This window comes from Poecilia reticulata, linkage group LG17, assembly GCF_000633615.1.
Source record: "Poecilia reticulata strain Guanapo linkage group LG17, Guppy_female_1.0+MT, whole genome shotgun sequence".
Classification (NCBI taxonomy): Eukaryota; Metazoa; Chordata; class Actinopteri; order Cyprinodontiformes; family Poeciliidae; genus Poecilia; species Poecilia reticulata.
The window spans coordinates 16,194,317-16,207,944 of NC_024347.1; the positions used below are offsets into that span (position 1 = coordinate 16,194,317).

The 13,628-nt window shown below is 39.9% G+C and overlaps 1 protein-coding gene across 3 annotated transcripts in view; it reads right to left on the bottom strand.

Moving 5' to 3' along the window:
- Positions 1 to 13,628, bottom strand: part of zeb1a (zinc finger E-box binding homeobox 1a) — a 93,404-nt gene that overhangs the window by 48,074 nt on the left and 31,702 nt on the right. Inside the window, exon 1 of one of the 3 annotated variants that reach the window (XM_008433930.2) lies at positions 12,239 to 12,484. The exons of the other annotated variants lie outside the window; for them this stretch is intronic. Within the exon in view, the coding sequence (XP_008432152.1) occupies positions 12,239 to 12,254 (16 nt within the window). The 5' untranslated portion in view covers positions 12,255 to 12,484. Of the gene's footprint in view, positions 1 to 12,238; positions 12,485 to 13,628 lie in introns of those variants that run through there. 3 annotated transcript variants of the gene reach the window in all.

The following is a 13,628-nucleotide window of genomic DNA, read 5'->3' on the forward strand; positions in this document are numbered from 1 at the left end:
TATTCAAATTCAAATTAAAAAATACTTTATTGATCCAAAGAGGAAATTAAATGTGTCTCTATTTGTTTTGCTATTTCGTTAGAAATCTACATAAAATATTCCCTCCCAAGAGAAGCTTCCATGAACACATTTGTTGGGTACATAGGGCACACTTTCTTTAACCTTTTCTATTTTTCTATTTTTCATTTTAATTCTTCATACTCAACAGTGATTGCAGTAATTACAGTCTATGTTTAAATTTATCAAAAAAAATCAGTCAGAAAAGTGATAAGCCACCATAATGATTACTAACACCAGCTGATTGGCTCCATTATTATGCCTCTAGTGATGTCATCAGCTCAAAAACACACAAAGCAGAATTGACAGGTATTTTTCTTTCGGTGCATTCTTTAAAAACTTTTTTTTCTAGGTGTAAATCTGAAGTTTTTGACCCAGCTGCATTTTTACTCTCACTGTAAATTAGATAGTGAAGACAAATACAGCACTGGATAGTACTTTTAAACTACTCTTTTGAAAATCTTCTAGAAGCAGAACGACTCTGCACACGCCGTCTCCCCTCCGGTTGGTGAGACACACCAAGCATCGCTGAGTTCGCATGGAGGGACCTGCTGCAGGAGACTAAAGAGCAGAACAAACAGAGCTGGTGAGAAGCAGTCAAAAACGTCAAAGCTGGAGCCTCTGAGTTTGCGCCTGTGCCAGTTCTCCTGTTCCGATAACAGAAAGAAAAACTGCAGCTCAGTCAGGCGTTCGCTTAGGTTTCATCCTTAATTAAGATGGGAAATTAAACTGAAAAATCAGTCCCCAATCTGAACTAATATCACTGACACCAGACTGGCATAGTTATGTTTGCATCTCCTTCAGACTGCACACACAGAAACTCTAATAGAGCTCTGGCCTCCGTCGACACAAGCAGCAGCTACACAGGCTGGAAAAGCTGAGCGAGTGAGCGTTGTTGCCCCAGATCGCATGCAGATGTACAGCTGACACCTCAGCAGTCGTGCTACTGTTGCAGCAACGCTGATGCTTCAACTGCTTTGATCAACACAAGTGACGGATCACGGCGGCAGGCTTAATGGCAGCGCTGGAGACTTTATCCTGAGCACTGAGAGCTCAGCAGTAACAAGGCGAGCAAACTGGGTGATAATAAGACATGGAGCCCTGCTGAAAATCTGATGAAATAATACAATTAAACTGGGCTGGGTCTCTTCTGATAAACCATACCAGGAATTGTGGTTTTTTTTATTATTTACTTTCCTATAGGGGACAGAAAATGATCAGTTCTGTGAAAAGTAACAAAATTAGTTATTTCAGTTTTAAGCTTTTTTGTGGTGCTGCATACATGATGCACATCTTGCTGCTTTTATTTTTTATCCTTTCTAGAGTTTATAAAGCGCTTTATACTATTTGTCATGCATTCAGTCTCATGCATTGTGCATTATTCTGCATCCTTGTTGAAGCCTTAAGATGATTTCTTCCTTCATTAAAACAGTATAATGTCACAGCTGACAAATTAAACCTTTAATTTGTGAACATTTATTCACAATTGAACAAATACAGATTATGCTATGCTCACAGAAAGCGACCAACTTCTGATTTAAATCATAAACAAGCATCATTTTTACATGTTCTATTATTTATGTTTTATGTGGTTTACAAAGATGTCAGTTTTTTCTTATTCCTTGTCTCTCAGGCTAAAAGTGCATGGATCTTTCCAATACTTTCTGGATTTCTCAGCCTAGCAGAAGCTTGGAGTAAAAGCAGATCAGGTGTGTCCAGCCAGACGTAAAATTATCTGATCTGTGCAGAAGATTTAGAAATCCCAAGAGACGAGGAAGCATTTTAAAAGAATTTTATGTAAGAAAGACTTCCATTTAATTATTGTTTTGCTTATACAAAAATAAAAACATCTCAACTCAAACCAGCATGTGCTTTCTATTTCAGAACAAATTAATATATTTTATTAACTATCCATCTTACTCTCCAGAAAACTCTCTTTTTAATCCCACTCTTAACCAAAGAAACGCTAATGCTAGGCCTCATTCTGACTTGTGTTCATGCACCTGCTTCGTCAATAACAGCGTGTGTGTGAGTAAACGGTGTGTGTATCATGATGCTACAGCAGTGCTGTGAACCACAGTGACATGGTAAAACGGTTCACAGCTTTGGTTGCAATGTGTTGCTTCAAGCCTTCAAGCTTCGACTCCGTCACCCTGGGCAACGCCGCCGCCGTTCCCTCCACCTCCATCCATAGGCTGGGTGGCATCCATTAGCGCTCCTCCGTGGGGATGGGACGGCCTCTAAAGCACAGCACTCAGGGAGCACGCACTTTCCCCTAACAGCTTCATCAAGTCTGCATCCCCAGAGCCCGACACACGCTCGCACTGAGGACATGCGCCTTCTCTGGAGGGCCCAATTAGCAGCCATCACCTGTAATTCAATAACACTCCTATTCTTCCAGCTCTCTCTTTCGCTCCACCGTGAATTAGCTTCCATGCTTTGGGAGGAACTGAGCCTAATTGTGTTCAGTGTCAACAAACAAATCTAAATTTGTGCTGACAGTTTGAACAGATCAGCATATTTTGGTTCCTCGGGCCGTCTTTAATCTAGTGCCATGTTAGAGGTAACATGGACCATAAATCAAAGCTCAGAGAGCTCAAGATGGAAAAGAGACAGAGAGCGTCCACAGATCCACTCTGATGCTAATCAAATCCTCTGTTCCCTCTCCATGGATCCTGCTGGCTGGCAGAGGGACAGAGAGCAGCGACACCTCCATCAGCTAATGCTAACGCTAACATAAGGAAAATGCACATTAAAAATTGTCGATAGAAATACTGCTATTAATAAGCCCTCTCACTAACGTTACTCCAAAATTATTTAATCCAGGAAGTGACAACAGAACCCAGAACAAAATCTCAAGACTCCAGATTATCATTTAAGGTCAGAGTTCTTGGTTGACTAAAGGAACAAAAGTGAATTTTTCTATAAGGTGTGTGTCCAGTCCCATGTGGGACAAAACAAACAAAGCATATCAAACAGGGGGGACGTGGTGTGACGGCCTGCACGACGTGGTGTGGACCTGGACGACTTGCCGCTGTTCACTAAAAGATGGTAGTGTCTTCTGGAGTTTATTGGAGATTTTTAATGTATCCATAAGTAAGAAAAATACTTATTTTTCTTCAATCAGAACCAGATTAAACCAAAATCAGCAGGTCAGGGTTTTTTTGGTTCTAGTGGCCTTTATTTGAAAGTTGTTTGTCAGGAAATAGGGTAATGAGAGAAGGGGAAGACATGCAGCAAATGTCACCAGGCTGGGAATCGAGCCTGCGACCACCGGCATGAGAACCAGGCCCTCAATATGTGGGTTGTGCTTTGCCCCTGCGCCACCAAGCACCCCAGATCAGAGTTTAGCAACGCTGCAAATATCTGATTGGTACATCTTTATACTGAATCAAACAATTAGTATATTCAGTATAACAAGATAAAAATAATAAAAAAGAATCAAATATCTTTGGAAAACAGTAGGAAAAGACACAGTCAGTCAATACAATGCCTGTAGTTTTAGTACAAGAGACCTGTGGCCAACAGCAGGCGAGTATCATCCAAATATAACCTGAATAAACCGGCACGACACTGATGAGACAGCATGGAAACCAGAGCAATGAGCTCATCCTGCACTAGTACTTCATGGAAACCAGTAATGGAGGAAAAGGCACTGGTGAATTTAAAGATGTAAAAAAAAAAGAGTAGTAGTCAGGTTTAAAGGGCAGCCCATTATCTTCTAAACATCACAAAACAAAAACAGGAAGCTATATCAGCTATGTGTGACCAAAACTTCCTTTCTACACTAATCGTAAGAGAGAGGAAGCGCCACTTGCTGGTCAGATACAGACACACACACACACACACCCAAATAACAAGATCCACACACAAATAAGACCAAATAGCTCAAACAGTGTCCACTTTCATTTTCTGCTTCAATGATAAAAATATTCCCCAAATGGAGAGCAGAGTGAAAAGACGGAGAATAAATCATTCTGCTGTGGCTCTAATCTAATTCTCTGCTCCTCCACTCCCACCTGTCCTGCCGCCGCCGCCGCAGGTCTCTCTGCTGCCTCAGGAGTGTCTTTAGCAAGTCAGACCGCTCCTAACCCACCTGTCCATCTCCCATGATTAATTTCTCCTGAGAACAGTGGCGCTGCTCGGAAGTCTCCTCCCATCCCACTGTCCGTTTTATATTCTTCAGCTGAGCTTTTCCTCATTTTACTGGTAAAATGCCAGAGAATTTGACACACACTGTTTGAAAAATATATCCTGAATTAAGTGTGTATTTTAGTTCAGGGCTTAAACATTCATGCCAAGCTTAAAAAACACAAAAGAGTCAGTTACCAGCATTAAGCTTTACACTGTATTCACAAGGGTTAAGACTAACTAAAACTTGAGTCTCCCTCTAAAAATGCATATAAATCTGTCTTAATGGTTTAAACATCAAATAATATCCATTCATACGCACAGTGGAAACCATCTTGGCACTGATACTGAAGCCAACGTCCACAGTTTTCTTCTTTTACGCTCTTGAAGATTCAGCCAATGAGCAGCCTGGAAAATGGAAGGTGCTCCTGGATTGGATGGTTTGCAAAAGCCAGCTAGTAGCAACTCAAGTAGCATTTCAGCTTCCAGAGCTGAATTTTCTCTAGAATATTTCTAGATATGCTAAAAAAAATTACAATAAAAACATTATTCTCGCTGTTGTATTATTTTCCCAGGAGTAAGAATAATTATTTTTGGGGCTTCAAACAAATAATTAAATAATGTTTTTTTTTGTGTAAATATCTTGAAACTGATATTTTTTCTTAAGGTTATCGTACTTGGTTGGAATCTAAAAATAGGTTTTTCAAGTCCATTTTTAATATACAAGCCCTGACAGATTGTCTGTGTTATTACTGTTATTGTTCTGCCTTGGAGATCTGTTTTAAACTTAAACAGAAGTGAATTAAAGCCTTCCCCCCACAGGCTGACATCCACTTCAGTGACCGACACGCCTGGGATTCCAGTGTAACAGCGCCCTCTCCACTCTGGCTTGATGTTGTGCCTGGAGGCAGGCGGCAAGCTCTGAGCTCAGTTTTTGATCCACTTTGCCTCTCAGGCTGCAGAAAAACAGAGAATGGGGCTTGCAGGGGTATGCAAATTTCGCCGCCACCAAAGCAGAGGAAGAGAAGGTTCCCACTGGCTGAGTGTGAGGGACTTTTCTCCTTTTCTCTCTCACAACAACTTTCAATGGGACTCTTTTCTTCTGACAAACAGCGGCCAGCACCGACACGTCCTCCACACACTCCGGGATCAAAACTAATACCTCAGCTTATGGATTTCACATTCAAACTGAGACTTCATGCATTCAGGAATGTATTGAGTAGCTTCACCACAAGGTGGCTTTCAGAGAGTTGAGGTACAGGTTGCAGCTGGGAGCTTCTTAAACACATGAATATTCAGGTTCTTTATTTAAATGAGCAGAGCCACATCTAAAAGAGTTTGGCTGTTCCTCACACTGCAGTTCTGGTTCTGTATAAGACCTGCTGTAAGCGAGGGAGTTTTTTTGCTTCCTTTCTTAAGTTCCACCTGTATTTTCCTCCTTTTGTTTAGTAAATTATTTATTTCTGAATTACCTCCAAAGCTTATAAATGACCACAGTCATTATAAGGTTTCATGAAAAAAAAAAGTTTGACATTTCTAAAGAGAGCTAAAGTCAAGTCAGAAAGAGACACAATTAGTTGCTCTTGGTTTCGTTTTAAATCAGAGGGCAGCGCACCGTTTCCCTTTCACCTTGACTAAAAATAAGCCTGACGCTGAGCGTTTGCAAGTCACACCTGCGCAAGCGGCCAACACGTCTGAGTCGGGAAACGCTTCGAGTATCTGTCCCATGATCGTTTCAACTTCATGAATGTTCACATTGCTTTGCTGAAGTATTCACACTACTTGAACTTTCACATGTTTTGTAATGTTGCAACCGCTAGCTTCAGTGAAGTTTATTGGGAATTTGTGTGACATGAAAGGAAAATGAAACATGATTTTACATACTGAAGAAAGTGGAGTGCATATTTTAATTTATATTCCTGTATTCTGATTGCACTAAATACAATTCAGTGCATTTTTTTTTGCACAGCAGTCAGCTAATTGGTAAACACAGTATTAATTCAGTCGTTCAGTGAAGGCCTAGGAGGTTTGCTAAAGAACATTTCCGACCAAATATCTTCATAAAAACCAAGGAGCACAGAAGACAGTTCAGGTTTGTTTGCAGAGACTTCATAATTCATTGTATCTGTTGTTTCTGTTATTTTATTTATTGTAGATAATTAAAATGTCTTCCAGTTCCAGTGTTAAATGTTCTCTAGAAAGTTTATTGATCTTTGAGAATGTGCTCTTGCTTTACTATGCCGTTACAATACTTGAAAATGGTCTCAAAACAACAATATTATCATTTATCACAATAACTTTGATGTTAGACTGGCAGTTAGATGTTAGACTGGTCCATGAAGCCATCTTTTCAACTCCTCTGGGATTTAGGGTCAGAGTTCATGTATTATTTGAGCTTTTGAGATGCTGACTAGCTGCTACCAGTTGTAAAAACACGATTACAGACTATAGTAACTCTGGAGGAGATGTAGAGATTCTTCAAGTGGAAGAATCTATTTACAGGGCAAATGCTGTGCATTCATAAATATGGCCTCTACTAAAGAGAGGCAAGAAGTCTCACTCATAGGTTGCCACAATTCACGTAGGGGACGGCGCAAACATGTGAAAGGAAGCGCTCTGGTCAGAAGAGACCAAAATTAAACTCTTTGGCCTACATTCAAAACTATCTCTGCACATCGCCTTAAACACTCTATCCCTGCTGGGACACATGGTAGCAGCAACATCGTGCTTCTGGGACGCTTTTTCCAGCCGGGGAATTCTGCAAAACTCAGGTGCTAAAAAGCACTAGAGACTGAGACAGAGGCTCACTTTGAAGCAGAACAAGAAGCTAAACAATACAGCAGGAGAAAAACATGGAATGGTTTTGATTGAACAATGTACATCGGTTAGAAAGGCCCAGTCAAAGTCTGAGCCTAAATCAAATTGAGAATCTATAGCGAGATTTGAAAACTGATGTTTACAAACATTATCCATCCAATCTGACTAAGTTAGATATATTTCACAAAAACAATGTGTAAAAGATTCAGTATTGTGTTTCCATTACAAATGTGTGCAAAATATTTTGGATATTCAGCTAATTTCGAAAAAGAAACATCACAATTTCACAATTGTGATGTTTCTATTAAATAAGAAACGCAATTGAAATTGCTGCATGTTTTCATTTCAGTTTTGCGAAATACACAAATTTTGATACAGCTGAAAACCCACCTCGTCCTGGCGCAAAAACATTTTATCAGAAAACATACAGCACATTTAAAAACAGTCATGTTTCCATTATGCAAATTTATTTTCATACTTCTAATTTGCGCAATTTTAAGGTCAATGGAAACACAGCTACTGTCTACATGTGTAAAGCAATCTATGATATCAAGTACTGACTCAGGTGTGACTGACACAAACGCATCACAAGATTTTCAAAGGATTGTAAAAATGTTGAAAACTATGTCACGTTTTCTTTTAATGTCATAGTGTCATAATTATGCAGTGCTTTCTATTACTCCATCACATAAAATCCAAATAAAAATGTTAGATGTTTCAGGGGTTATGGTTGCTTTTGCAGAGCAATGAAGACGTTTTCTTGGGAACAGATTTCCTGAAGTACATTAATAAAAACAATTGCAGAAAGAACATAAATATAATCCAAATGAGAAAACTGGGCCATATTTTCCTACATGTAGCTTCGTCCTGATGCGTTTATCCTTATCGGGGTTTACGCTGGTTTTATCTCACTGATACACAACAGCAACACTGTAACTGCTGACTTCTTTTACCTCATGGTAATTAATGCATGTAAATCCAAACAAAGAGCTTGTGTTGTTATGCAAAGCCTCGAGGAAAGTAGCAGTTTCCCACATTCATCCTCAAATCCACAACACACACACACACTTTCCTCAATTAGTCACAGCAACAGCATTGCTGGCCCCAATGCTCCGTCCCCTCCAGACCATAAAAGGCGATGGGGCGGGGTCAGTGCTGACTTAGTGAAGACATCCTGTAGTGCTTTGTCATTCCACAGGCCCATTTATGCAAAGGAAACATGCAGCAGCCCCAGGCTCTCCAGCATGAGGAGAAAGTCATGAGGACGACCACAGGTCACAGATCAATTACAAACCAATGTTACACACAAACACGCATCAATAAATACTAACATAACCCAAACGGAACATACGTGAAAACATTTAAATCCAGCATTGTATGGGAGCGAAGGAAATTCATATCCAGGATAATACTACAATAACATTTTGGATTAGTGTAGCAACATTTGCTAATCAGAGCACTAAGGTGAGTCGAGTCTGTGGCAAATCATGTTAGCTGCAAATATGCTCAGCGTTCCCTCTGAGGCAGGACACTCACAAGACTCCTTCACACTGTAAAACAGCTGGAACCAGAGGACCCCAGGCTGCAGCACAGCCAGAGACGGAGCTCTCTGCTTTCTTTGAAGAAGGTGTTTTAATAAATCTGCTCTGCAGAGTCAAACTGTTCAGTTCAGACTTTAAAAGCTGAGGCAAAAGAAATGCTCACAGGCAAAAAAATATTTTTTTACGTATATGTTCAAATTGTCACTATGTCATGACACTACGGTATGAGAAAAATAATTTGTGAAAAAACTGAGCTCATCTCACCATGTGGCGCTGCTCATTAGCTAGCATAGCCTGTTGTGAATGATCAGGCTAGTTAGCATGGTCACCGATAACAGAAGATAAACGGTTGGTCCTGTAACGACAGGTTAGTTCTCTGCCATTAGCACATTAAGCGTTGAGTACATGAGGATGATTGACAGCAGTAAGACCATCCTCCTGGCTCTGATTAGAACTGGTACACTTCTTCAGACGGCAATAGCAGTTAACAGAGGAGGTGGAGGAGATCAATCTTTTCACAGATTATTTGTTTCATAGCACACTGTCTCAATATGGTGACAGTTCTAACAAATACTTAAAAACATAGATTTTTATGAAAGTTACATACTGCAAGTTTAAATGAAGATGGAAACATGCCAGTAGAAAAAAATATGCAAACCTTGAAGAGTGTTTTCCAGCTTTAGGAGCAAGATAAAGAGAACATATAGTGAAAATGTTCCTGATCTTCCACTCAAACCGCAAATTGATGAACGTTTTATTAACATATCATCTCTTTAAAGCTATTTTTGTTTTTTTTGAAGAATCCCTAAAAACCCGACAATGCTGTACTTTGAAAAAACAAAACAGCATGAAGTCCAGAACCAAAACAGGAACATAAGAAACAACAACAGATCCACCAAGTAAAGTTTTCACTTCCTGTGGACAGATGGCGGTAAGGAGCGGCGTTCTCGCTGACTCCTGACACCGAACAGCTCCAGCCTGGGAGTAGGCCGCTTTGTTTATCCTGTAAAGGTATGTTAACACTAGGCTGCATTCCTGCAGGCCCTAAATTGCAGTGTAAGATTACAGCACAGTCGAGCCTGCATCCATGCGCAAACAAACACGGAGCACTTTGAAGGCGCAGGATGACGAAGCCGTGACCGCCAAGACGTGACGTTGGGACGAATGTCGACACCTTTAATTTACAGCAGAACTGCAGTCAGTGAGTTTCCTGTTAGAATAACACCGTCTGAAACCTGGAGGGTCTGTCTCAACACACTGTTACAAGAACAGGAAATATATAATGGTGAAAATGAAGCGAAAGGATTCTATTTTGGTGTGTTGACTTTTTAAAATAACATTTGAAGAGCGCGAAAGCAAAAACCTTTACCTAAATACAAATAAAAGTGAGCTAGTCAGCTAAGCTTGTGTCCTTTTCCCCTGTCCTGTGGCTTTTTATGGGCAGTACTGGGTAAATTAGTGTAGACTAAAGTATGAAAACACAGTTTAAAAAAAGAATCAGCAGATAAATAAATAGCATCCATTGCTTTTCTCATATTTCTCACATTTTAATACAGAGCAGTCAATGTTTAGCTTAATTGCAATATCCTCTAGCCTCTGACAAGCTACAAGCTCTGCACTTATGGAAAACCATCAACTAATGTTTTTGTAGCGGTTTACAAAACTGCTGTGTCCAGCTACTGTTGCACTAAAATGAAACTAAATCCATAAATGCATTTTATTCAAGCATAATAAACTTTTTATCTTATAATCAGAAACATGCCAACAGAAAGTTAACCTTTAATATCTACTTACATGGCAATACATAATTTTCTTTATAGCATTGTTTTAAAGAGGCAACAGCCTCTTTAAGAATAAGACCAACATCTTCCCTTTCAGTTAATGAAACTCTGTTAATAATTTGTCAGGTGTTAAATTCACAAATTTGCTGTAAATTTTCACTGACAACATCTACATAAAGAGTTTATGTAGATGTTGATGCTGTGGGCAAGAAGAATCTCCAGTAGCAGTCAATCTTAAACCAAGGGTCTCTGCTTACCCACCTCCCTTGCTTTTGCTGCTGCTCTAAATCTCTGTTGCATCACAACAATCCAAAAGTAAAAAATAGTAAGAGGAAAACTATTTTCAGCTGCACAGAATTTGAGACCAGTGGGAATTATTGTCCAAAAAACAACATCTCTGCCAAAACATTATGAACAAACGTCCACAAAAAGAGAAAATCAGAACTAACATAACAGAGTTACTCCAACAAATGTAAAATGGGAAGAAATTACCGGCAGATAAAAGCACTGTTACAATCAGAGTAAAGCCTCTGTGAATCTGAAATCATTGAAGAATGATCCAGGTCAAGTTTGGATCATCTTCAGTGTGTTAGATTATAAATCAGAGGTGATAGAGAGAAACAGGAAGTATTAGCTTGGCTTCTGTTAAGTGCGCTGTATTATTTCACAAGCAGTTTCTGATTTTATTTTATGGTGAGTTAGAGGTCTGCACACCTGTGCAATCTGGAAAGGTGCAGTACAATATAGAGGTACTGGGAACAGAAATTTACTGACTAATGTGGAAAAATACTGATAGACTATTAAACTAATCATTAGTTCCAGCATTACAATTGCTGAAGAGTTGTTATTATCAGCCACATCTAGCTTCTAATTTAAGATAAGCACAGCAGGAGTCTTCTTAATAACTTTCCAGCAGAGTTCAGTAACCTTTGAGTATGCAGACAGATTAATTTCATTTGTTGATAATATAAAGTGACCTGAGGACGTGAACTGCTGAAGCTAAAAGAAACTGCAGTTTCTGAGATATTCTAGCTGGTATCAGCAGCTGTTTGCCTCATTATGGTGATGACTGGCAGGGGGTCTTGGTACCATTAGCACAGGCTAATGAAAATCAAAGAGGTGCTTGTGATCAAGCTGCCTGTGTCAGGTGGAATCAAACTAAGACAGACACACGTCTGAAATGAGGCGGGCTGAAACTAAGAGAGAGGAGGAGGAGGATGAAAGCGCTGCGCAATGATTCACACACACACACCAAACACCTTTTGCCATCTTGATTGTGCCTCGCTTTTTTACCTCTTAGAATGAGACGTAAAAAATCTCTTTTAGAAAGAAAATAACCGAAATCAGCTGGATGAAATGATTCAAAACGAGATTCGTCGCTTTTGGTGGCGAGAAAATCCAGTAATAATCGGTGAAAATACACCTTTATAGGTGTTGCATCACCTTGCATACCTGGCTATCTCCCGTCCAGGAAAAAAACCCCACCTTCACTGCAGTAACGGTACTGACCGCCATTCCCTCCAGCTAAACCAAATTGCATAACGATTCATCGCAGCACAATAGATCTACAAGGAGATGTTTGATAGAGATGCGCTGCTATTTTAGCGCTCTGCATGAAAAATAACGGAGGAATAACCACCTTATGCACCGCTCATTTTCCACAGCAGACACACACACACGCATACGCTCAGATTTACACGGAGAGCATGGGGTGCACTCGACCAAACGGGGCAATCAGTCCACAGAAAGAAGCACATAAAAGGAGAGATAAAGCATGCACAAGTGGGTCAGAAATGCGATAAATCCCGCGAGAACAGAAGGAAGCGAGCATCCAAGCGAAGCTGGCATGGCACACTGGAGAGGGGAAAAAAACTACCAAAATAAAATAAATAAATAAATCCATGTCTCTACCTGCGCAAGTTGACATTTGGAGCGCTAATCCTGGCTCGTCGAGAAACACAGAGCCTTTTTAGGAAACGGTGAGAGGATCCTGAGAGCCGCAGGTGTTATTTGTGTTTATTTCTAGGCCATTTGTCCGCCCCGCTATCCGCGTTCAGGTAAACATGATGATGATGGTGGTGATGATGATGATGATGGCTCCTGTACAGACGTACAGAGTCACCGTCGTGGCGTCAGCAGGACGAAAAAAAAGGTGCTTTCCAGCCCCTCTGCTCAAACACACACACGCGTATACACACACACAGATAACGCTTTAAAATGATCTAAAATTTCTACTTATGGGCTTTTATTATTGGCTGGAGCCGAGAGGAGGAGAGGACAGGTAAGAAACGGTCCAATGAGAGGCTCTGTCTCAAAAAAGTCGGTTAAATTTAAAGTTATTACACAAAATCCTATTTATAAAGCTTCCACTTCAGTACAGAAATAATCCGACCCACAAACACACATTCCGAGGTTGCTTTAGTGAGAATTTTATTACCTCTAACAGAGACATATACTCAGTATATTTTTCTGTGGCAATATTTATTGACTCCTTAACAAAGAATTAAAAGATTTCCTAACGTTCACAAATCTGAAATTATTCTGGACTTCATTCATAAATTTAAGCAAAAATAACTACTTTAATTAAAACTGTTTGAGCACATAGCTTGCTAACTCTAGATGCCAACCTTTATAGGCGTGATAGCCGACACCAGAGCTGCTCAATATATCGCAAACATATCGTCAACTCAACATCAGTATTTGCAATATCTATTTTCCAATGGAATATTCGGAGTGCAATATTTGTTGCCTAATATATTCCAAGTGTTATGACCTTGCATTTTTCAGGCTAAGGTAATATTTAGCTGGTTGTACAGAGTATCGGTAGAAGATGCTTACAGTGGACTCCAATGACATAGACCGAAATGCTAAAGGAAAGTGCTGAGGAACATCTTTGTTGGTAGACCAACGCATTTCGCCTTGCGACCTTCATCAAGGTCATTCAATTCAGGGACAATGACCCAGATAAAGCCACAAGCTGAAATGCGTTGGATTACCAATATAGTTGTTTCTCAGGGTGCTTTCACACTTTATAGCCCACTAGACTTAGTTTGATTTGGAACTAACATTACAACATTTGCTGCATTTTCAGCTGGTGTGGTACACTTTCACCAAGAATCACTGATTGAAACGGCAGGAAAACTTCTGAAGAAGACAACTTTCTTCTTCACAAAATGTAAACAAAAACAAAATGGTGTCAGATTTTAGCAGTTCCAGTATTTCTCTTTTGTCTTTGGTAAAAGACCACCAGTCATTTTTCCCGCTAGCACTAGACTCATATGTTTGTCTATGTTGTATTCAC